The 26807-nt window shown below is 35.9% G+C and overlaps 1 protein-coding gene across 1 annotated transcript in view; it reads left to right on the plus strand.

Moving 5' to 3' along the window:
* The window catches only part of LOC129271731 (angiopoietin-1 receptor-like), a 33622-nt gene extending 18355 nt beyond the window's left edge, over nucleotides 1-15267 (plus strand). Inside the window, exons 9-15 of the mRNA XM_064106665.1 lie at nucleotides 7411-7713; nucleotides 8403-8708; nucleotides 8884-8954; nucleotides 9610-9841; nucleotides 11397-11635; nucleotides 12355-12533; nucleotides 12682-15267. Coding sequence (XP_063962735.1) covers nucleotides 7411-7713; nucleotides 8403-8708; nucleotides 8884-8954; nucleotides 9610-9841; nucleotides 11397-11635; nucleotides 12355-12533; nucleotides 12682-12949 — 1598 coding nt within the window. The 3' untranslated portion in view covers nucleotides 12950-15267. The remainder of the gene's footprint in view (nucleotides 1-7410; nucleotides 7714-8402; nucleotides 8709-8883; nucleotides 8955-9609; nucleotides 9842-11396; nucleotides 11636-12354; nucleotides 12534-12681) is intronic.
* Nucleotides 15268-26807: the final 11540 nt, after the last annotated feature.

Here is a 26807-nt window from a genome sequence, read left to right on the forward strand (position 1 = left end):
CTTCCATGATAATTTGTTGTCAATAAGGACACCCAAGAATCTGGTAGTGGAAACATTATTAAGAACGAAATTATCAAAGAAAATACTGTCAGGTAGAGTATTGATTTTATTACTGAAAAGCATGTAGTTTGTCTTCTGATGATTAAGCGAAAGTTTGTTAGCCTTGATCCAATCTGTAACATTCGTTACTTCAAAATTTACGATTGTAACGAGTTGGTTGATATCATCATGGGAAAAGAAAATATTGGAGTCGTCAGCAAAAAGTATAAATGAAAGTAAATTTGATGTATTTTTAATATCATTGATATAAGTAATAAAAAGAAGTGGGCCTAGTAGGCTACCCTGGGGGACACCGCAAGTAATTGGAAGAGTAGTCGAATTGCTATTATTTACTGATACAAATTGAGTCCTATCAGTGAGGTAGCTCCTGAACCACTCCAAGGCCTTCCCTCTAACTCCGCAATGACACAGTTTATGTAGGAGAATTTCATGGTAGTGTCGAAGGCCTTGGAGAAGTCCAGGAAAATACCGACAGTATAACAACCATTATCGATAGAAGTGGTGACTTTATTAATAAATGACAATATTGCATGGAAAGTGCTATGATTTTCACGGAATCCAAATTGGAAGTTTGAAAAAAATTTGTGTAATTTGAAAAAAGCACTTGTTCTGGTATGGACAAGTTTTTCTAGAATTTTAGATAGTGAAGTTAGTAAGGATATTGGACGATAGTTGGAAACGAGTTGGCTATCACCTTTTTTGAACAGTGGGATGACTTTGGAGATTTTCATTTTATTGGAAACCCGTCCAGTGCTAAGAGAGATATTAAAGATATGTACCAATGGATCAACGATGGCTGTAATGATTTTTTTAAGAAGAAAGTTAGGTATACCGTCATACCCCGGGATTTTCTTATTCTGTAGATTGTTAACAATATTTATGATTTCCATCGAATTAGTAGGATTAAAAAACATGGAATTTGGGTTACGGTCATCAAGGTAATCGGAAATGGATTTGTTAGATCGAGGTATATTTTTAGCCAAGTTGTTGCCAACATTTGAAAAATATGAATTGAACTCTCCTGTGATTATATTAGTGTCGTCTGTGATAGTATCGTTTGATTTTATTTTTGTGATTGTAGAGCTTTTTTTCTTTTTGTTCAGTACATTATTAATAATCTTCCAAGTGTTTTTCATATCATTTTTGTAGATGTTTAATTGGGAAGTGTAGTATTCTCTTTTGGCAATACGTAATAATGTGGTAAGGGTGTTTTTATAACAAGCTTACTTAGAACGAGAGTTTTCGCTTGGTTTAGAGATATATTTATAATAAAGATTATTTTTACGATTAATAGATCGTAAGAGAGATTTAGTAATCCACGGATGTATTGGGATTTTTTTATAATTTGACTTTCGGTTGGAGATAAGAGGGACATGGGCAGTTGGACATGGGTGTCTAGATAAGATGTTAATTTGGTAATAAAAGAGTCGTAAGCTACATCAACCTCTGTGGAGTCAAAAATGGTCGACCAGTCTGTATTGTCTAAATTGATTAAATGGGAAATGTTATCATCGGTTATTTTACGATAGGAAGTATTATATGATTCATTCTTAAAAAGCTTATTTTCAGACAACTTCGCAAAAATTGAAAAGTGATCAGAAATATCACTAAGGACTATACCAGCTTGGGGGGTAGGGTAAGTTACATTACTAAAAATATTATCTGTGATAGTTGCAGAAGTATTACTTACTCTCGTTGGTTTAGTAATTAGTGGTAAGAAAGAATTAGTCAAAAACGTTTCGAGAAACTCTTGCGAGATATTGTTAGGGTTGCAATTCATTAAATTGATGTTGAAATCCCCCATAAAAACAATCTTTGTTTTTCAGAAAAGGGTTGAGTAAAAAGTCATTGAGGGTTTCCAGAAAATGTTGAGTATTTAATTTGGACTCGGCGAGGTCGGTATAAAACTCCCAGTAACAGATTTTTTTCCTTTTGGATTGATGATTTCAACAAAGAGTGATTCTAAAGCGTCACTGGATAAAGTCATATCATTTATAAGATTATATTCGTATTGCTGGGGTATGTAAAGTGCAACAGCGCCACCGGGTCTAATAGTTATGTTATTAACAACTAGATTAAAATCGGAGAGCGCAAAAAGAGAACAGGGATTTTCCGAGAACCGCGTTTCAGTTAATCCAATGATTGAATGTATCGGAAACTGATTATTATCAAGAAATAATTTTAACTTAATCGAAATTTTTCTTGGCACTACGAATATTTAAATGCAGAAGAAAAATATCTTCTTCAAGACTGCTAGAATCAATTAAAGATTTAAAATGTTGTTCTGTAAAATACTGTGAAGTATTAAGCTGCCCACATGGGTTATTGGGTGAAAGTTTGAGTTAAGATCAGCAGTATTGTCATTCAGGTATTTATATATATATATATATATATATATATATATATATATATATATATATAAGTATCAAAATAGTGGTTTTCGAACGAAGCGCCGTGTTGTGATGAAAGGGACACAGGTCATTGTTGCATAACGAGCTGAATGGAAAGTCAGACAAATCAGCCGTCGGAGCTGGAAAGAATTACACTAGATACGCTAAAAAGAGTAGACACGCCGCCATGCTCCTGCTCCTTTTGCTGTGCGAAAAGAGGGAAACGGACGAAATAGAAATATGATGTGCAAGAGAAAAAGACAATACAAGTTTAAAGGAAGTAAAATGGGAAGAGAAAAGATAAGAAACCCGAACCAGACCAGATACGAAAACGATCATTACTACTATGGGGATGTTGTAGGATAGATTATAGGGGGAAACAAAAGAAATCTAAAAGAAAACAAAAAAAAAACGGATGTAATTGAGAATGCTACAGACCAACTCACGTGATAAGGGAGAAATAAGAATACTTTGCATGTCTCCCTTTAGGAAATATAAAATCGTTGATTATACCTTATGAAAACGATAACAATTCAGCAGATGTTCGATGAACAGATTAAAAACCAGTTGCTTATACAGTGGAAACGCTCTCCATTATTTTTGCATAATGCTGTCCACCACAAGAGCCCCACAGTGTTAACTTTTTAAGTAAATGAAGACTTGAAGAACAAAGTTTACTTTTTAATATTCATCAACAGTAAACAACCAATGAAAAGATCATATAGCAAATATGTAGTGTTAAGCATCAATCAAAACAGCGCTTTCACTGAGTAGTCATGATTTTGAAGAAAAAAAAATATCCTCTATCAACAATCAGTGGCTTATTATGTTAACTGTGTAATAACTTGAAGTTAAGAACTCCAGTTATTGCAATTTTTTGTCTGTATACAAATATCATTAGAGCACGACCAAAATAAGTTTTTTGTGGGTAACGTTGCAATCAGTAGCAAAGGTTAAGTCTGATATATGCCTCCGGACCCACAAAAACGTACTTTCACACGGTTTGAATAGCGTGTGAATTGACAAGAAACTTAGTAGTATGTAATAATATATATTGATAAATGATTTTGGATACAATGTCACCAAAGCGATGATAACTCAAAACCAGACTCGTTTTCGGGGGGGGGGGGGGTCTCATCCAGCTATCGTGTTATGCGGGTTCGAATTCAACCTTTCCGTCGTTATGCAATTGCAACTAGCCACCTTTCGCAATCCTCATGGACGCTAATATTAGGGTCCCCTAACACAAAAGTTAACGCTTAATCATACACTTGATTTTTAAGATTGATTGTACATTATAGTCAATAGAATCAAACGCAGACAACTGCTCTACAATCAATGCTAAGTTTTGTGTTACAGGGGGGTTACAGGCCCTACATATCTGCTTTTCGTGTGCAAAATTCTTTCCCGCGACACCCGCACCATTTGCATGTACATTACGACTGATGGCTGGAGATATTCGAAATGCAGGACCTACAATAGATTATGACATGGATAAGAAAGTTGTTTTTCAAACAAATCGAGTACATATTGAGTGAGGAAAAAGTTACTGAATTGAGGCTTAGATATAGATCATTACAGTCCATCGAATCGATATTGCATTAATGTGGATTATTGGTGGATCTCTGGCAATTAATTCCATGGGTCAAATCACCTCTCCAGCCGAAACCATTTCGCATGCGTTGATTATGTACACAGCATGTGTATGTCTGAACACGTACCAGCCTTTTGTTTACTCCTACACAAAGTAAAACATAATGCCCATTACATTGTGTGCTAGAGGCATACCTCTAGCAGAGAATGTAATGTTTTACTTTCCCCAGAAATGGGGGATTAAATTCGAATTCGCGGGGGACCACTTCCATTGATGAGTGGATACCAGGCACGACCATGTGGTTTCGAAAAGCACCCTAAACAAGGGAAGCAAGGCTTTTCCAGATTATGAAAATGCATCTCTTAACAAGTATTTAGCTTGTGAAACCCTACAAGTATTGAAAACATATCCTCCTTGTAAGTATTTTAAACATCGTTTTTGACACCCTTATAACGTTACATAGGCCTATACGTAACGTACTTGCCCATTCTTTCCCTTTTTACGCGTGGTCGCGCCTGGTATCCACTCTTCAATGGAAGTGGGCTCCCCGGGCGGCGAAATTATTTTTCCCACCGAGTTCTGGACCAACATATGAATATTCATGACTTGCGTCTTCGGATTGAGAGTACGCATGCGCGTGGACTTGGGCTCCACCAGTGCCGATCGTAAGCATTCACGTTGCTCAGAATGAATTAGCATCGTCAAATTACCGGTACCCTTACATAGTTACATAGGCCTTATAGGCTTAGATCTATATATATATATAAACTCCTCAAAAATTTACTCCATCTTTTCCTTTCCCTTCCCCCCCCCCCTTGTCTAAGTTTATTCTTGGTGGTGGAACTTCTTCTTCTCTCTATCTCTTTTCTAAATTGTATATATGTTTTGGGTCAGATTGACAAAACAAAGGGGAAGAAATGTTTACTTCTTTTTTAATCATATATCGTTCAACAGTGAATTTCATTTCTCTACAGTTTCAAGGAAATAAACAACGTATTTGTTTTTGTGTCAATATGGTTTCAAGAAATAATAATAAAAAAATAATAATTGAATAATTAAAAATTATTAATATTATCAATAAGTATTAATAATTAATGATTGATTAACTCTTTAAAGAAATAATTAAGATTTACCCTCTCCCAACTAAGGGTATGGGGTGCGCCCTGTTTGTTTTATATCCTTTTGAATATAACTTTATTTTTGCCTCCGACGAAGATTCTGCTAGGATCGAAAGCTTAGGCCCCTTTTTGACTTGATAATAACTTTATTTTGTTAGTATTCTTTATTCTGTTTTTTTAGGTAAAATAAGTGTAGAAGATTCAAGAAATGAGAATTGAAATTTAAAGGTGGTTGTAAGCAGAAAAAATTATGAAAACTGACAAGAGTCCTAATATTGACTCATTTTCAGTTTAAGCATGTGAAAATGTTAGCTTGCGCTTTGTGCTCTCTTGCCCCCCCCCCCCAAAAAAAAAAAAAAAATCCCTGTAGGATTTTTTTTTCCAAATGAAATATGCCCTTTTTAAAAGAGAAATATACCTTCTTTAATAATAAAACATAATACATTTTAGGTTCGAAAATCACAGATTTTGAATCGTGCTTGCATCAATTATTGTTTAGTACAGTACTAATCCTGCTCATGGTTACAAAAATGTATAAAATGTTGTTTTATGGTTAGAATATCACACATTTTTGTCTCGCTTCCTGCACTCGCATCAATTATTGTACTCGTTCTCTTCTCGTTCACAAAAAAAATGCTTAGAATGTCCAGTTTTCAGGTTGGAATATCACAAATTTTTGAGCTCGCGCTTTGCACTCGCATTATTTTTATTGGTGAGTTATGTATCCTATTTAAAATGCAGTAATTAACTGCTTCCTTTACTGGTCAGTATATAAAAAAAAATTAGCGAGCGTAAAGTTATTTTTTAGTTAGATAGACATCTTTTTCATGATTACAAAACCAGCTCAAAATATTTAATTTCCATGTCTTATTACACGACATGTCAAGAAGTTTGAGCTGGTGGTTCGCGCTGGCAACATTGCGCAAGGATGCCATTTTAACAATGATTAATTGAAATTAAAATTGAAACTTTATTTACCACAGTCTTCATAAAAAACATACAAATCAAAAAGTATAAATATTTCAATGAAATACATTATAACAAAAGTGAGTATATTTAAGAATAGTGGAAGGATCACTGAGAAGTTACAAGGAACTTATAAGTTAGTGATCCTGAAATTAACACAAAACAACACAATTAAAAAACAAATGCAGTCAGGAAATACAGAACAACAAACATAACAAAAGTATACGATTTATCTATATCAGTATTACTATTAGTATTAGACTTTCTGCATGAAATGTATTTTTAAATGTCTTTTAATGCTTTGAAGGGTTTTGCACTGCTTGATATTTTGAGGGATCTTATTCCAAATAATGGGTCCCCTACATAAAAATATGTTGTTTGAGAAAGAATAATGGCCATATATTGCACGAGTATCAGCTGAGTTTCTAGTATTATATGTATGTATATCTCTATTGGTTTGAAAAATGTTGTCAAAATTATTAGGCAAAAGGGGTCATGATCAAGATAATAGTGCTTTGATGACATCTGACTGCAAGAAAATTAAATGTTCTATTCGTTGATATTAATTAAACATTGTTATTTATTAAATCCGAGGAGGGATTATCGATCAAAGTCAGATTTCCAAACTTTTTTTTGAGGAGTTTATATATATATATAGATCTAAGCCTATAAGGCCTATGTAACTATGTAAGGGTACCGGTAATATGACGATGCTAATTCATTCTGAGCAACGTGAATGCTTACGACCGGCACTGGTCGAGGCAAAGTCCACGCGCATGCGTACTCTTAATCCGAAGACGCAACTCATGAATATTCATATGTTGGTCCAGAACTCGGTGGGAAAAATAATTTCGCCCCCGGGCGGCCTCTCGAGCTCTGGGAGGAACCAAATGTGGCTTTGGAAAGCCGTCCTAAATCGGATGTATCGCTGTTACCATAGTAGCAACCAGAATTCTGCCCACGAAACGCAGATTGAATGTTTTCGTTCCAGATGCGAAACGAAAAAAATCATTTCACACAATTTTCATTGCAGGACAGAGTTTTACGACCATGACGACGGGCCCAAAAGTCTCTTCCAAAATCAACTACCGTCGCAAATAAGCGTTCGCGTTCTCCAACGAAAGGTCGGGACCATGCAGAATAGAGGCCGTTAAATCCAAACTATACAGTGTATAAATTGGAGGTTAAACAAGTATATCATGTATATGGGCTATCACTGTCATGAACCTTGACTACTTGAATTCTAACTTCACTCCCTTATATCTACTTTGGTCATGTTCAGGAATATCACGCTATGAAGTAGTAAGAGTGAACCCATACCAACCATCAATCATCACATGTTATGTTGAGGGGATCCCACTTCCTGATGCCTCATCAGTTGATCTTCGTCGACGTATTGACACTGACACTTATAACATCACAGGAATCACCAAGCGATCAAGCTCTGTATCAGGGTCAGAACGGGCTGTTCCATTTGATATTGAAAGAGTTTATCCACCAGAAGATGGGGACTATGTTTGTGGTCTCATTATAGAAAACCAGTTCTACTCAACAAGCATTATCAACATTATTAATGCAACTTATGGTGAGCAATAGCATAACATCACTCTATAAAATGATAACTTATTTTTTTTATAGATATCAATGTAGGTAGCAAAAGTTTATTTTCCATAGTGCAGAATCATTACTATAATTGTCAGTAATCATATTTTCAAACTTATTTTTAAACAGTTTTATAAGTCTTGTAATGTCTTTTTCTAATTTCCTGTGATATACATGTACATATATGAATAAACTGAGCTTTAAACTCCCTCATTGAAGATAAATCAGTGTCAGATAATAAATTGTAAACTAACACAATGACCAGCAGTGGCCATTCTAATCTTTAAGAAAAAAAGAATAGCAGCTATGAAAATGACTCTATTTTAGTGGTAACGAAATAGTACAGATGATAATGTTTAATAGTGAAAATCATAATATCAGAAACTTATTATTTGTGAACCAAAAAAGGAAGAAATATCTGGTAAGTAATTGCGAAAGATGATGCCAGAGATGACAAGTCAGATATCAACAAGAGACCATAATATTGTCAGAGGTAATTATACCAGTTGTATAAAAGCTTTACTCGTTCATAATAAGTATACTTACATATTCTCAAGATTCATCTCCATGGAAATGCTGAGATGCTTCAGTCATTGATAATGGAAAAATATAAGCGTATAATCTGATGAATTATGTAATCTCATGTTCTGCCTCTTTCTCTATTGCTTTCAGTTCTTCCTGTCATAAGTACGGCACCATCTATTGTCAGCACCACTTCAACTACAGTATATATACAATGGAATGCCTGGTCTGCAGGAGAAGACATAGGTGATCATCCCCTTATAGGATATGATGTATTTGTAAGAAAAGGTGGCATCTGGGAAATAGATCAGAGAGTAGATGACTCTATCACTTCAGCTATTGTTAGTAACTTGACTCTTGACACTGACTACAGGTTTCGTGTTGCAGCCGTGAGGGAAGGAGAGGGTGGAACAGGTCCATGGTCTCCAATGATTGATGCAATCACTCTTTGTACAGGTAAGTCAATCGTATTCTGTAATATTTGAATACTTTGTGGTAAGTGCCATTTCAACCCATATAATGTATATAATTGCTTGAGCAGTTGGAGATTTTCAGCATGAGCAGAATAAATATTTATGATTCATAATTTTTACGTTTAAAATTGTATTTTTCATTTGAATCAATTTTTCAGCACCAAGGTCTCCCCCAGCTGGAATACAGGTGACAGCCAACAATCCTAAAGAACTAGAAGTGACATGGGAGGTAATGAAAGTGATGAAACTGTTGTTATTAATCTAGTACTACTACCCTCTTCTTCTTCTAATATTATTATTACTACTACTACTACTACTACTACTACTACTACCACTACTACTACTACTACTACTACTACTACTACTATTGCTACTACAACGACTACTATTACTTCTAATAATACTGTTGCTGCTGCTTCTACTACTACTACTACTACTAATACTACTAGAACTGTTACTACTACTACTACTACTATTGCTACAACTACTACAACCACTTGTTCTACATCTTTCTTCATATGCTTACCGTATACTTAAATTTCTGCTAGCGCTTCGCGCTTACACTATTCAATTAGGGCTTGTATGAGATTATGATATATTTATGTTTCATAAGAATAAAGCTAAGAAGTGACTAATTTGACTACCCCTTAAACAAATACATAAATCAGCTTTGAGCGGCCGATCGGGGAAAATATGGGTATTTTTCGCCCCCCCCCCCCCCTCTATTGCCGAAAGCTGGATCTACCCCTGTTCTATTTTACTAATACTAATCATAACTATATTTGTACTTACATCTTTACTGCTACGGCTGCTGTTGCTGCTACTACTACTTCTACTCCTGATAATGCTAATAAGAGTTATAAATTTCCACCTTTGTCTTGCAGTTCCTCTCATTGGAATCAGCAAATTGCAGGAGTGGTGTGACCCATTATATGATTTACTATGCTCTCTCTGGCTCATCGATCACAAACTCCCGCATAGTTTCTAATGATACAAGCTCCTATACGATAACAGGGTTAGAGACCTATCTGGACTATACCATTCAAATAAGTGCTTCAAATAAAGATGAGGAAGGTGACAACAGCAGTGAGATAATCGGCAGAACACTTGAAGAAGGTTTGGTCGGTTTTAAGTGATTTTGTTTTGTAATGAATGGCATTAGCTTCGCTATTCAAGGCAATTTTCTACATAATTACTATTCCCAATTCCTTGCAGAAGCTTAAGATTTAATTGTTATCTAAGAAATCTTATTATTTGATATTCTTTGGTATATTTTATCTGATTCTGTTTTTGTCTCACCTGCATAGCAGAGTGAGACTATAGGCGCCGCTTTTCCGACGGCGACGGCGGCGTCAACACCAAATCTTAACCTGAGGTTAAGTTTTTGAAATGACAGCATAACTTAGAAAGTATATGGACCTAGTTCATGAAACTTGGCCATAAGGTTAATCAAGTATTACTTAACATCCTGCCTGAGTTCCATGTCACATGACCAAGGTCAAAGGTCATTTAGGGTCAATGAACTTAGACCATGTTGGGGGAATCAACATCAAAATCTTAACCTAAGGTTAAGTTTTTGAAATGTCATCATAACTTAGAAAATATATGGACCTAGTTCATGAAAATTATACATAAGGTTAATCAAGTATCACTGAACATCCTGCATGAGTTTCACATCACATGACTAAGGTCAAAGGTCATTTAGGGTCAATGAACTTTGGCCGAATTGGGGGTATCTGTTGAATTACCATCATAACTTTGAAAGTTTATGGATCTGATTCATGAAACTTGGACATAATAGTAATCAAGTATTACTGAACATCCTGTGCAAGTTTCAGGTCACATGATCAAGGTGAAAGGTCATTTAGGGTCAATGAACTTTGGCCAAATTGGGGTATTTGTTGAATTACAGCCATAAATTTGAAAGTGTGTTGGTCTAGTTCATAAAACTTGGACATAATAGTAATCAAGTATCACTGAACATCCTGTGCGAGTTTCAGGTCACATGATCAAGGTCAAAGGTCATGTAAGGTCAAAGAACTTTGGCCACGTTGGGGGTATTTGTTGAATTGCCATCATATCTCTATAAGTGTATTGGTCTAGTTCATAAAACGTGGAAATAAGAGTAACCAAGTATCACTGAACATCTTGTGCGAGTTATAGTAGTTTTCAAAATCAGCACTGCTGCTATATTGAATCGCGTGATGCAGGTGAGACGGCCAGAGGCATTCCACTTGTTATTTGTTATATACTTCTTTTTTTTTTTTTTTTTTTTTTTTGGGGGGGGGGGGGGTAAATCCGCACATAAACATGATAAATGTCATGTTCTACAATTCCTTTTAAGCTCTTAAATTTGAACTGATTTGAACTACCACTTTCTTATAATTTGATATACGATTATTTGCCGGTTTTAATCTTATTTATATCATTTCTTGTTTTAATTCGATAACCATGTTTTATTTTTCTCTCCGTATTACAATGAAGGTAATTTTATTCACAAGTTTGATTATAATTACATATTTACATTCATTTCTATTTTACGTTATTCTGTGTAAGCACCGGCCAATACGAAGATCCTCACGACAGAATACAATAAATATATTAATAAATATATAAATAAATTCAAGCGTTTCACCTTAAAGATCTCCTGTCATTCAATTCCCTCTATCAGTTGCACCAGCTCCTATCAACGTGGCCATACCAAGAAGTACTAAAAGTTCTTTCACTGTGTCGTGGTCCACTCCTCTCCCATCGAACGTAAATGGTCATATTCAGATGTACACCATTCGCTACAAGCAAAGCGATCAAGGAGATGATGGCGATAATATCATGGAAAATGCGTTGACAGATGCATTTGAAGCAGAACATACTGTAACGAATCTTCTGTATGGTGTTAACTATACAGTTCAGGTAATACAACGATTCTCGGTCTCATTTCTTTTCGCTTTCTTTCATTATGCATAATCACACAACTCAAATCAAAGAACAAAAGGCGTTCATACGTTCCAATGACAATCATGACAAAGTATGGACTTCGAATTATTTTATGACTGATATACTTCAGTACAGTTGTAAACTATTTGAAATGATTCTTAATTGCCAAATTGTGGATTAAAGTACATAAATATTCATATTTAGATATTATAACGTATGAATATAGGCCTACTTAAAAAAAAACATTAAAAATGACAATTCTAGATAAAGAATGTGCCATGTTATTCATAATTGGATTAAAGTACAAGAATATTTATATTTAGATATTATAGCGTATGAAGATAGGCCTACTTTAAGGAAAATGACCATAAAATTACAATATTACTAGATAAAAACGTGCCAGGTTATTCATAATTTTACATTTATCGGACCAATAAACAATTTAACAAAATTCAAATAAAGTCATGACATATTATGGATTTCGAATTATTGTATTTAATTAATATGTATCAGTACAATAATTAATTATTTCAAATTTAATTGCCGAATTGTGGTTGAAAGTACAACAAAAATATTTTATTCATATTGGGACACTGTAGCGTATTTAGATACTTTAAAGAAAATCAATCATCAACAATTCGTATTTGATTTTGATCAGTGATCATCAGATTATATTTTTTTTCATCGTTTCCAAGGTCCAAACTGTCAATGGAGCTGGTTCTAGTAAGTGGTCGTACCCAGTCAGAGCTAAGACCATCCTTGCTGGTCATCACTGTAACGGGGTGCAAGTAGGCACTATAATTGCAGGTGTTTCAATACCTCTAATCATCATCATCATCTTCCTCATCATTCTCAATGTTGTTACGTATAGGAGGTAGGTTAATTGAAATTTCATAATTTTAATGATTTTTTTATTGGAATATGTTCTCAGTAGGATATCTTAGTATGCAACCATTAAAGCCTTTGTTAATATGATTTGGTTTAAAAATATGATAGTAGAAATATTGTGAATTGATTTTCAGGGCCAGACTAAGACATCCAGTCACCGCATCGTCAAAAGACACTGCACGTGAGCCATCCCCAAGGTATGAGAACCCTGCATTTGATGCATCCATGTGCACCTGCAAAAACGTGGATAAAGACACCTACCAAGATCTCGATATCGACACCAGGGACTACCAGAACCCTACTGACCCCCACACATATCAAGGGCTTAAGAAAACCAGCATCGATACCTCGCATCAGAGTGTCAGCAAACCAGAGCCGGAAATCACTTATGAATACATTTAGAATCGACTCCTAAGCACAGTTCCACTACCGAATTACAGAATGAAGCAAGTGCCAGAAGTGATGTGCGTGTATATCTGTGTGTGTGTTGGTGGGAGGATACGTCTGTGTGTGTGTACATTTTTGTGTGTGGAAGAAAGAAATAACATAATATGAGTGTCAATAATTAATAAATGGGTGAGTATGGGTATGACAAATGAGGGTGTGTGTGTGAATATGGTATAAACAATTAATATAAGGGTGTGAGTATGGTGAGCAGAACTAATATGAGGGTGTAAATGATTGTGTGGGTGCACTGTTAGAAAATTTATCCTTAAAATAAAAGAAGTTCCTGCAGCAGAGTCTCGAGAACACCTGTAATCTTACAAGATTGCGTAATCTTACAGATAATTGGTATTTGGTGTATGGAACCTTACAAATTTCCTTTAATAAAACACCCTTTTCTCCTTTTTAAACATACCTGTTCTGTTAAATTGCAGAAAAATTCATGTTTTATGAATTTAAAAAAATCTATGTATAATTTGCATTCACATATTCAATGATTATGTAGCAATATTCATGTTTGAAAGAGAAAAGAATAGATATCATTTAAAACCAAACTATAACAGTATAACGGATGAGAGAGGCGCACTTTATCGGTTTTTTCAAGAATGGGTGTTGAAGTGAGTATGTGACCCAACATCACCCCAAAACCAAGGAAGGTTCTTTAAAAATAGCTTAAACAGTCATGAATTTAGTTGGAAAAAAGAAAAAAAATGAAAATCACCGTGTGCAAAATAATTCTCCTTCTGACAAAGTTTGAAGTTGTAAAATTCAATAAAAGATGCGAAGGACGCAGTTTTGATTTTTTTAAATACCTTTTTTTTCCGGACTGCTTAGAAATTTCACTGAGATTCAATAGTGTCCTACGGTTGGGTGAATAGATCCCTTTGAATCTTCATGGCCCTAGGAAGCGGGGGTGCGAGGGGATTTTCCTAGGGGGTACTTAGTGTGTTATTCTCCATAGGCAGCACTCCCTGGAATTATGGTAGGTGTGGCAAAATCGAGAAATATAAACCAAAATTTCCTCTTTTTTTTTTTTTTTTTTTGGGGGGGGGGACTTGTCAGATTTATCGGGACCAAAACGACCTTCGTTTTGTAGTGAAACATTATTTTTTAGAGGAGGGGGGGGGGGGGTGGGCTTGTCAAATTAACATCAGTACCCCCATGTTAAAAAAAAGGTTCCATGACCCTACTTATTTTTTGAAGCTCTAACTTAATCTATTTTTCTATTCAATAATTTAAGTACTTCCGTTGTTTTTTTCTTTGTTTTTGGAGTTTTGAGGTATAACATATTATTTCAAAGCTTAAGATGTGCCACTTCCAGGTCAATGGAAATTTCAACATTCTTCGTGGGCGTATATTCCAACCCTATAAAATTAAATATATAACACAGTATATTGCGACAAAGTGATCGCAAACTATCGCAGGAGCAATTGGGAAAGCCCCCTAAGGGAGGAGCACCCTTCTCTGTATGTGGGGTTAATATTCACCTGTATCGGCCGCACAGAAACGCTGTCAGCGTAACATTTCACTAACACTGCCGGAACAAAGGGCCCTGTTACAACCGGTAATCTCGCTGCGATGGCTATAATGCATTATTTACATCTGAGATCAACGCTTGACATCACAATCTGTATAGTATTATCCATTAACAAATCAGCTTCTAACAACATGGGTAGAATTACCGCACAGAAGGCACAGAAAGCTGTGATTAGGGGATTAGAGTTAGGCAAACTCTATTATTTATGCGTAGTGATCTAGATTTAACTTAGATTTACGTATGATTATTTGCACATCCTACAAGTTTAAAATCTTGTCTAGGAAAGGGTAAAGGAATGTAATTCATTATCATATAGGCCTACAAAATTGATTTATTATTACATTCTAAACAAGAAATGGCAGCAGATAGTAAATATATATTTACTAATATAATTCAAAAAATATCGAATAAGCTTCAAAAAGATTTAAAAAAAATTGCCTATCATGATATTACGATGGAGATTCTGTACCAAAAAATGAAATCCCACCTTTCATCAGTTTCTTTTGTTTGAAAATGCTCTTCACAGACTTCACTCATCATGCTCATGATAGAGTATTTGCCAATGATGGTTATCATACGATAAATGATATATCTTGGAAGAAAAAAATCTTTGAAAAGGATCATATATTTCGGCACTAATCAACATCCCCCGCTATACACCTATTCCTAAAGAGGTACAGGCTAAAGAAAAAAATACGGTTTGAACAGTAAAATGAAACAAACAAAACACTGTCAAATTGATAAAATTGGAAATGAATACAAAAAATTATGGTATCTTAAAATTTTGCATTAGGCCCTATTTCGGTAAAATTTATATTCATGTCTTCAGGAATATGCAATGAGGGTCTGTTGTATCATACAAAATTAGGTTTATATAAGTTTTGTCCACACAGAATATTGCTTCAAAGATCATCATTTTGTTACTCGGGCGAAATACACACATTTGAGACAATTATACGAGTCAATTTCAATAAAATCAGAAAGGGGGGAAAGAGCTAGAGGATATGGCATTATCGTTCCATTGATTGCATATTCATGGCCACATGTTGCTCAGTAATATCAATTGCAAAGTACAGTGTTATATTTTTCATATATAAGAATTTTGTTATTTTCTATCAGATTTTTATGAAATTTTCAACAATCTGCTCATCTAATTTTACTCAATTTTTGCATATACAGTTGGGCCCAGAATACCCCTTTAATTCGGTCGAGGTATATTTTAAATTACTTGGTATGAGAAAGGGAGACAAGTTTTAAAGAAAGAAAGTATTCACTAACATCGTCACTATTGGTGTTCTTGGCACTGTTAGTGATTTGTATTAACATTAGCGCCACTGTTAGCTTCTGCTAACTTGCTAAGCCTTTTATTGTTAGATTATTAGCAATTCGGCTAAGCTTCTGTGAGTTTATCGATACCGGTAGGCCTACCTTTAGTGCACTGTTAGTGAAAACAATGTGTCAAGGCGGTGGTCACCCGTGAAAGGTGTGACTGGCCCCAATGTTTGCGTTCTGTTACGCTAACAACGCTTCTGTGTGGTCGCCACTGGTGTACAAGGAATTGTCGACTGTCATGACTGTGGTATGTGCTAGGATGTTCAGGGGCGTTGATTCGTGTGGGCGTGGTGTGTTTAGTGGGGGCGTTGTTAGAAGGGGTGGGGTAGCGGTAATTTGGGGAATGGAGGGAAGTCGATACAGCTCTTAGATATGCCGACTCAAAAGCTGAAAGGACAGTTACTCATTCTTGATATAACAGCGAATCATTTATCTGAAAACAACCCTTTAAAGCTCATGTCTAACACTTAATTTAATGAGCTCATGAGCTCAATAACTCATTCTTGATATAACAGTAAATCATTATCGAGAAAACATTATCATATACATGTATCTGACTGTCTGCACTGGATTTTCTGCATTTGCTCATGACAGTATCAATTAAAACATCTATAAAATAAAAAGGGGTTGTCGTTCAATTTGTCTAGTTATCTAGTGTTTATTTGGGAATATAAAATATATGTTATTGAGTATGAGTGTTAATAACGAATGTGAGGTTGTGCATGACGCTTTATTCCGATTAATTGTGTCCATAGTAATTCAGTCAAGTTGCAATACCAACATGCTGGGTGTATGAATGTAGGCCCTATGGTTCGACCTGCTGTCTAATATAGATATATGGACTGCTTTGAGAGGCATGGTTGTTTCTAGAGGCTCAATGGGACCGGAACGCGACTATGCCCGAGGGCATGATCTGGCCGATGCGGTACCCGCGAGACGAAAGAAACAACCGTGTCTCGAATATTAAAGCAGTCCATATATATTTCATAAACCGAATTAATCGTTGGATCTACAAAATGTTAGGGCCTAGATTTAGTCTAGATCTTAAACAAGTTAGGCCTAAAACCAGCCGTATAGGCCCCAGGCTAACTTTAGGCCTAGGACCTAACTTGGCCCTGCCCTCGAAGTCGAATATCAAAGCATACCGGTACTAACGGTAGGCCTATATATTTTAGGAACCAGATTAGGGTCTGAATAGGCATAGGTCTTAAATTTCCATTAGAGTCTAGATCCAACGTTAGATCTCTAGACTACGTCAGATTTAAGAATAAATGGAACATTAGGCCTATAATCTAGGTCTAGTTAGATCTAAGTTAGATCTAGCGTTAGAGTCATGGCCTACTAACTCTAAGCTAACGTTAGATCTAACGACAACATGACCTTACGTTGTCGTTTGTCATACCTAACGAGTTACGTTATAGATCTAGCCTATAGAAAGTGAAATGACCGTCTTATCTTTTCACCCGACTCACCTTTTGCGAGCATGCATTTGACCGACCAACTGCAACAAGACTTGATGATTAATACATCCGTTATGTCCTTAATAATTAGTTTTCTTTTTAATAATGCCATGTATTTTAAAAGGAATTAGCAAGCAAAAGTCAAAGATTGGCATCGTTAAATCGATTTGTCATATCCGTTGCGCGCACTTGCGCAATAGGCGCGTAAATGCGCGAATTGTCTAAAACTTTCGATCAAATCATGTGGATATTTATGGTATTCGCAATCCCCGCAGAAAGCAACATTTTGCATAAATGGGGATCTCAGGCAAATTTTGCTACGCCCGTCGTTAAGGGGCGGGTCAGGGGGAAACGGGCAGAAATCTTGTTAACTATGCCCGTTGCCCTTGTGTACCACCTTAGTTTGTTGTTTTGTAGGCATGGTCGTTTACATGACCTAAATTTTGACCAATCAGAGGAACGGATTATTTGACATTCTTAAAGAGAGGTTTATAAATAAAGGTTAATAACTTGAGTATTGCACATGCTCTATAAGCCTACTTCATTCAACTTTTGGAGCTTAAATTTCCACTAAATATTTCATAGTTTAAATCATATCCCAAGAATACTATCATTCAATTAATCTTGAATTATACATCGAATTTTGAATACTTGCAACTTTGTGCAGATAGCAGAATTAACGATGGAAACAAATATAAGCTAGATTTTCCTGAATAAAGTAAAAACATAGGGACCAAAAAACGCCCTCTACTACGTAGCTACAAAACCTACGCCTCAGAAGTCACCTAAGGGTCGAGTGACGTTAAAAATATACTTAATTTTCATATTGCATTGTGTTATTAAACCAAGAAAAATCTGCAGCGTACATTCAACAGTCTGGGTAAGCATGGGTGTGAAGATTGAATATGATGTTCAGTTTCAGTTCAGTTTCAGTTTAGTTTATTTCACTTCCATTTTCTGATAATAAACATATATACATATGTATGAATGTACATAACAGAATAAGTGTCATAAGAATACTTCAATAATTAATTAACAAATTCGTAGGAAATAGTCGTCGTATATATAATTCTTTTTTCCCAATCACATTTTGATAATTAGACAAATTATAGATTACAGTTAGCATGTGAAAATAAAAATGAGGGACTTATTAAAAAGCAAAACTTGTAATGGTAAGTCCCTTGGGATAAATTTATAGTAATCTTAATCGTATGTAATTAAAAGTATGTTGTTAGTGAGTACGGTGTGAATAATGAATATGAGGGTGCTGGTTAATATGGGTGTGAAGATTAAATATAAGGGAGTTGATGATCATTGGTGTGAAAAAAAAATGTGAGGGTGTGCGTTACTCTGGGTGTGAAGAACGAATATGAGCTTGTGGGTGAGTATGATGTGAATAATGAATATGAGGGTGCGGGCTACTATGGATGTGAAGGATGAATAAAATAAGGATGCGGTTGAGTTTGGGTGGGTGAAGAATTAATATACATTTAAGGGATGTTGATAAATATGGGTATGCATGTGAGGCTGTGGGTGAGAATGGGTGTGAACAGAATAATGTAAAGTTGTGGTTGATTATGGGTGTGAAAAATGAATATGATGTTGTAGGTGAGTATGGTGGAAGAATGAATATACGGGTCTGAGTGAGTATGGTGAGAATAATGAATATGAGGGTGTGAGTAGGTATATATAAAGAGTAAATATGAGAGTTTAGATAAGTATGGGTTTGAAAAATGAATATGAGAGTATGGGTGGGCATGGATTTGAAGAATTAATATGAGGGTGTGGTCAGCATGGGTTTGAAGAATGAATATGAAGGTGTGGGTGAGTATGTGGGAAGAATGAATATGAGGGTTTGGGTGAGTATAGTGAGAAGAATGAATATGAGGGTGTGGGTGAGTATGGTGAAAAAATGAATTTCAGGGAGCACGTGTGTATGTTGTGAAAATTTATTGTGAGGATGTGGATGAACATGGTGTGAAGAAGAAATATAGGCAATGAGTGAGTAAAGGTGTGAAATGAGTAGGATGATGGCAAGTATATGTCATGCACGAATGGGGAATTATATTTTGTTATACATTTGTAATTCCGACGATTCGTTATTCCAAAGGTTCGTAATTTTTAAGGTTTGTTAGTCCGAAAACGAAATGAGGTTTGTAATTCCGAAGGTTTGTTAGTCCGAAATCGAAATGAGGTTCGATCGTTAATCCGAAGGTTCGTCAGTCCGAAAACGAAATAAGGTTTGAAGTACTTATTCTATCCATGTGTTCCATGAAGTTCTCAAAATATTACTTTGCAGGTCTGATCGTCAATACTTATACATGCTCGCATTTTAGTAGTATGTATAATAAGCCTAGTACTTCTATATGAATTCTAACAAACTACTTAAAATCCCTCTTTTTGGCAGTTTATAAAAAAATTTAGCTCGCAATACGCGCTCGACGTAATTACATGTAGTTCACTACGAGTCTTGTTCAAAATCACAAACATTGCTCAGAATGTTCAATTTTTTGGACAAAATTCCTGAAATTTCTATTAAATTCAGCTCGCTTCTTGCGTTCGCATTATTCAATCAGGGATTATGAGATACAATCATCTTGTTTATAAAAATAAAGCTAAGAAATCTGTGCTACGACTACCCCTTCAAAGCCAACAAAAAAAAACATCTCTGTAGGAAAAAAATAATAGTTTTGCGAAATGGGAAATTCCCTTTTTTCCAAATTGAGATTTGCCGTTTTTCGAAATGAAATACCATATTTAATATGTTTAAAGTATACATTTTAGATTCACTTAGAAAATCCCAATTATTGTGGTTATTGTTATCAGTTATTGTTTAGTAATGTACTTACCGTTTCTGGTTTAAAAAGGCTTTGAATGTCCAGTTTTTAGGCTGGAATATCTTTATAGCTCGTGCTTCGCACTCACATTGTTCGATGTATCCTATTCATGAGTCACTAAACGCAGTTCTTAACAGGTTCCTTTTCTGGTCAGTATATTTTAGCTCGCACCTCGCGCTCGTGTTAATTCTTCAGTTAGATGCACATCTTTTTAATGATTGCAAAAACTGCTCAGAATGTTTCATTTTCACTTATTAATGAAGTCTTCGAAAGTTTGAGCTTGTGATTCACGCTTGCAGCACCTCCCAATGATGTCCTTTTAACAGTAATTGACAAAAAAACCGAGTTTTAAAACATCAGTTATGAACATAAAGCCTAAAAATAAATCTTACCAAATCAGAAATCACTTCAAAAAGGCTTTGCTCTAATTTACTTCGCCGCCCTTATTTTTTTCCTCCCCATCCTCGTATAAACAATTGAACAGCAACACGGTGTTTGCCCCCCCCCCCTCCACCACGCTTAATTACCCTTCCGGTTTTCCCAGCTTCGCCACCGATTATTTCATTTTACGGATTAACGAACCTTCGGAATAAAGAACCTTATTTTGCTTTCGGATTAACGAACCTTCGGAATAACGCCACAAAATGATCGGATTAACGAACCCTTTTTCGTTTTCGGATTAACGAACATCGAGGTATAGGCATATTAAGGTGTTTCGGAATTACGAAGTGTACGCTCTTAGTTTTTATAAGTCAAGCGGGGGCAAAGATTTGTCAAACTGGCAGTAAAATTTCGTCACGCCATTATGACGATCACTTTATGTCAATTGACAAATCATTTTAGTAGTTTGACAAAGTAAAAATCAGGAAATGCTAATTCACGTCTTTACGTAACGAATGTAAATCCTGTTTTGACAAATTACTTTAACTGACGAATCCAACAAGCGCGAATTGACAAATGGATATTGTCAGTCCGATTGCAGACGACGAATCTTATCAGACTTGACAAATTCAGGGACGAATTGAGACATACAATACGAATTTTGGAATGAAAGTTTTTTAGCAAATTTAAAACGGGTTTCCTTACCTTAAAATATTTGTCAAAATTCACATCGTGCGCATGCGCCCTGCCTGGAGAGCAATTTTTTTTAAATTTGGGTATCGCCATTCGATCGCAAACTCTCGCTCCCCTGACTGTCTCCAGGCCCGGCACTTCAGCCTTAGGACATGTCATCGTATGAAAATGATGACTATGTTTTTATTCCTCTTGCTAGTTAAGCGCGAGATGTAACAAAAGGGACAATTTAATATTTGATTTGATATCTTATTTATTAATGCATAATAAGGGCGCTGAATTAATGTATGTGCAAATCGCGAGCCGAAATTTTTGATAAACTGTCATGAAAAGGGGATTTTAAGTAGTTTGTTGTGTAATCAATAGGGATATTGACACATACATATATCGCCAATCAAAATGCTAGCGTGCAGCGCTAGCTGATACGTTTTGACAATCAGGCCTGAAAAGGGATATTTTGAAAACTTTATGGAATACACGAAAATAACAAGGACCAGATAAATCAAAATTTGCGAGCGTGCAGCGCGAGCAGAAAATGCTAATATTCTGACCATAAAACTGACACTTTTACAGAGCACTTTATAAAAATCAATTTGTAAATCACACAAAATAATGAAAGTTCGATTTCCGAGGTGAAATATGTTTTTTTCATATTAGATAGATAGATAAATTTTATTTTCACACGGTAAAAAAACCCAAACAGATACAGAGTCTGATTTGCATTGGGGCCGTGCCATGAATAAAATGTACAAAGTAAAAGGCACCCAATCTTAGTATACATGTACATAAATAATACATAAAACATAATAATCGTAATTATTACCAGGTGATAATACAAAAAAAGGTTAAGTTTATACAAATGATTACGAATTGTAATCAAATGATAAGTTGGAAATATACAGAATATCTTCAATATGAATGCATAATACAGAAAATATAACATTATTATAGGGTGAAATATTACTCAGATACATAATTATAAATGGATTAATTTGAATTATTGAGAAAAAAAACCTCTAACAACACTGCACACTCACCCTTACACACAAACAGATACACACCATACACCCTTCCAAACACCCGTCATCATTAAGTCCCATCCCTATGATATAACGCATACAGGCATAGTGGGTAAAAAATCATGTAAAACATAAAAAAAAAAAATGCGACATACCCCCCACCTTCTTCTTCTTCTGTATCCTTCCTCCGCTGTATCGGAGATCCGCAGTTTAATACTGCATTAACATTAGCGTTACATATTTTGACGTGAGAGTAAGGTAGATCGAGAGAGGTGAATCTTATGCAAGAAATTTAAGACAAGTAGGTTGAGGTCGTTTCTGGAGGAATCTGCTAATTCGACGTCAGGAAGAAACAGGACGGAAGCGGTAAATTGTTGAGGTTCTTGATCATTGAAATGCACAGAAAAATACTGCAGTTCCTCGTCTTCTTTGATTAAGTTTAGAAGGGTTTTCCTGTGTGTGCTAAACGCTGGGCATTCTCCAACAAAATGTTCAACACTTTCCAGTTCAGAGTGGCAGAACTTGCATGACTTTGTGGTACTTTGATTCAGAGAGAATAACCTTCTATTCGTTGGGTATGTACTGCAGGATAATTGAGCTCTGATGGACATAGCTTCCCTCAGGAGAGGGCTGGAGACTTGCATTGGGTAATAATTCTTTTTATCACGTTGGGTCATGCCCGACCATAGACTTAGAGAAGATTTTTTAGCAATTGCAATTTCAAGGGCAGCATAGTGTTGTTTATAAATTTTTCCCAGTGCTAGCTTCTTCCATACTTTATATGGAATGTGATTTCTAAGGATGTTAGTGAGACTTGGAAGCTCATAACTATTGAGGATTTTTATCCAGCGTCTTACCAAAGGTGTATTGTATGCTATACCATTCAACAGGATTCTTCTCTCAGTGCGCTCGTCTGAAAGGCTTGCATATTGCCCAAGTAAGAGAAGAATTTCATAGTCGATTCGCTTATCCATTGGGAGGATATCGAGCAATAAATAAACAATTTCGTCCGCCGCACTCCTTGGCAAACCAAGCACTCTTTTAAAAAGAAATGTTTGAGCCTTGTTCAAACGGGACAGCATGTAGTTGGTAAGTTGAATAATCTGAATCCCATATAGCATTCTTGGTATGCAGAACATTCTCCAAAGATGAGTACATATTGGTGGCAGCAGGCGTAGAGTTCCTTGCTTAGTTCCAGTGAGAGAGAAGAAGGTGTTATATCCCTTTGAAATGATGTTATTGGTATGGTCAATATTACAATTGCTTTTTACTATGCCAAGGTGTGGGTGCTCTCTGCTTTCCTTGATTGTCATTCCTCCCATTTTCCACTCGACTGAACTTACACTGGTTGATGCTTTTTTGTTTATTACTACTACGGCACTTTTTTGTGGATTAATTTTATATCTCCAATCACAGGAATAAGAGAAGGTGAGATCCAGCATTAATTGGAGTTCTCGGGGGCATGTACTGATTAGAGCAACGTCATCTGCTAGTACTATCACTCCCATGTAGCAACCATTAATAGAGCATCCAAGACAAGCGTTCCTTAGTGATTTGATCAGGCCATCGATGAAGACTGTATATAAGGTGGGATAGAGCACCAACCTATCCCTTTGTGATTAATTTCCTTAAATTAGCTAAAGTCCTTTTGAAACTGGTAGTGGTGTTAGATTGTTGCATTTGAATTGGTAGTGAGTTCCAGCATTGAGCCCCCCTGAACGTAAAAGTTTTCTTACCAGATTCGGTTTGTGCTTGGGGGATATTTAAAGTTAGTGGACCTGACCGAGTATTATATGTATGCCTATTAAATGAAAATATTTCAATTAAATATGTCGGTGCCTGTCCTGTAATTATCTTAAACATCATTATTGCAATGTTGTCACTTCTGTTTACTTGAAGCGTTACCCATTTTAATTTATTTAAATTTTCTTTGGAAGATGAATACCATGGAGATCGATTTATTATTCAGGCAGCCCTATTTTGTAGCTTTTGAATAACTTTTTGATTAATCAACCCGCAGTTACCCCATACAGCATAAGCTCCATATTGAACAAGTTATGTAAATCACCTACCAGGCGATGCAAGCGCGAAGCGCGACCGAAAATTTGACATAGTGAAATGAAAGATTCTTTTTATTTTCCAAGTCTTCCCCTCATTTAATCTTCTTTATTCAATCGTCTTCCTCCTCTTCTTTTTTCTCCTCTCTTTTCCCTTGTTTTTCTTTCTCCGCCAATAGGGGGGGGGGGGGGGGTCGGGCCTCTCCCCCTGGATCCGCCTATGGTCTATGTACCTAGGCCGGCATTAGCCTCTTGTCGAAGCCCTGTTCGGCTGCTTTTCGAGCGAACATGGCGAAGCAAGGGATATAGCGAAGCAGAGCGCCGCGAGACAGGGCCTCTTGACATCTGAGCCATATTTCACCGACTTTCTTTTGTTTTTTATTGTTTTTACCAATATTCTGACCAAAAACTGGTCGGTGAAAATCATCCAATGAGAGCGCGGGCTGCTATGACGTCATATTGAATGTTCATGAGCTCATCTTGAATGGCGACCCGTGGATTCTTGGTGACGACGAAATATCAAAGAGCATTGAATATGCCTCTAAAATGCTGAATATTGACCGATTTAAGGATTTGCAAGTCGATGAAATTAAATCTGCACTGAAAGGACGAGATGTTTTTGTAAATCTATACCCACAGAATATGGAAAAAATGTAATTTTCCATGCGATTCCACTATGCGTCGATTATAGATCTCCGCTGTGCAGAGAGGGAATGCTGGAGTGATGTTGCTTCCCCTTGACTCGAGTCTGACCAGCGGCTGACCAGTATCTCCCGGGAAGTTTCGGGGCGGTGATGGATCTGTTACGGCCAGTACTAGTAGTACCACTACTTGTAGCATTTTGCTGGTTATATCCCCTTTAGTGTCCCGCAATTAAATGAATCCCCTGCAGAATAGTGGACTACTATTTTTAACCCCTGACGAAACAGCTTTGACATTTCATTGGTTTACTAGGTGACCGGTAATATCATGACTCATGTATATTTATTAGGACGACGTTCCTCATGAATATATAATTCAGCTCAGATGTCAAAATTGTGAGGTGGATATGGATCGCACTTAAAAAAGAGCTGATATTTTTCATTATTGTTACTTTGAGTTTTGACATAGGACCGGGACATCCTCTTAGGACATGTAGGACACGTCAATATATGAAAATCTTCCTATTCATATTGCTAAGCGCGAGATGAAACAAAATGGACAATCTAATTATTGAATTAATATCTTATTCATTTATGCCTAACGAGGGTGCAAAATCTGATGATATTATGGCCTGAGAACTAGATTATTTCAAGCACTTTTGTAATTATGAATAGGATGCATCAGACAATATATTTTTAACCATTAATGCGAGCGCAAATCGCGAGCTAAAATTTTTGATAAATTGTCATGAAAAGGGGATATTAAGTTGTTAATTGTGTAATCAATATTGAGACATACATAACTCGCCAATCAAAATAAGAGCGTGCAGCGCTAGCTGATACATTTTTCAATCAGACCTGAAAACGAATATTTTGAAAATTTTACGGAATACAAGAAAACAATAGGTACCTGATAAATAAACATTTTCGAGCGCGCAGCGCGAGCAGAAAAAGTTAATATTCAGATCACAAAAGTGACATTTTAACAGAGCAGAAAAAAATCAATTTGTAAATCACAAAAAAAAAATGAAAGTTCGATTTCCGAGGTAAAATTTGTTTGGTATATTGACTTCCAAACTTGATATTCAAGGTTCATATTGAACAATATGTAAATTACCTAACATGCAATTTCGAGCGCGAAGCGCGAGCGAATTTTTTTTTATAGTGGCATAAAAGATTCTATTTATTTTCCAAGTCTTCCCCTCATCTTATTTTATCCACTCGTTTTCCTCCTCTCTTCCCTTCTATTTGCTCCGCAAATAGAGGGGGGGGGGGCGGGCCCCTCGCCCCCCCCCCCCCCTGGATCCGCCCATGCACATGTTTTTTTCGAATTGTAAAAAGATCTCTAGATCTAGATCTAACGTTAGATCTATGCAAAGAAGTTTGATGTTCCGAGTCTGACCCCGTTCTAGCCGTGGTCCGATGCCGTCGGGGTTAGGTCCATTTTTCATCAAATTTTATTTTTATGTCTCAATGTATAGATTTTTAGTAGCTCTACAAGATGATACCAAAGAAAAGTTGAAATTCCTATTAAAAATGGGAATCCAAATAAATAAACTAAAATGGCAAAGAAAAATCACCTTTTTTTCAAAATGGGTTAGGTCCATTTTATTTTAGTTGCAAAAGGGGTTAGGTCCACACATAATTTTTTTGGAAAAGAATATCTTTTAAAATATGAAGACAGGTAGATTTCTTTTATACCCAATTTTATGTTCCCATGGTAGGGTATCATGAAAATTCAGTTTCGCATAAGAATATTGTAATATGGGAGGATTTAAAAAATGATTTTCTTGGAGTGGACCTAACCCCTTTTGCAACTAAACTCTTCTAAAGAACTCATTTGTCAAAAGGGGTTAGGT

This window comes from Lytechinus pictus, chromosome 11, assembly GCF_037042905.1.
Source record: "Lytechinus pictus isolate F3 Inbred chromosome 11, Lp3.0, whole genome shotgun sequence".
Classification (NCBI taxonomy): domain Eukaryota; kingdom Metazoa; phylum Echinodermata; class Echinoidea; order Temnopleuroida; family Toxopneustidae; genus Lytechinus; species Lytechinus pictus.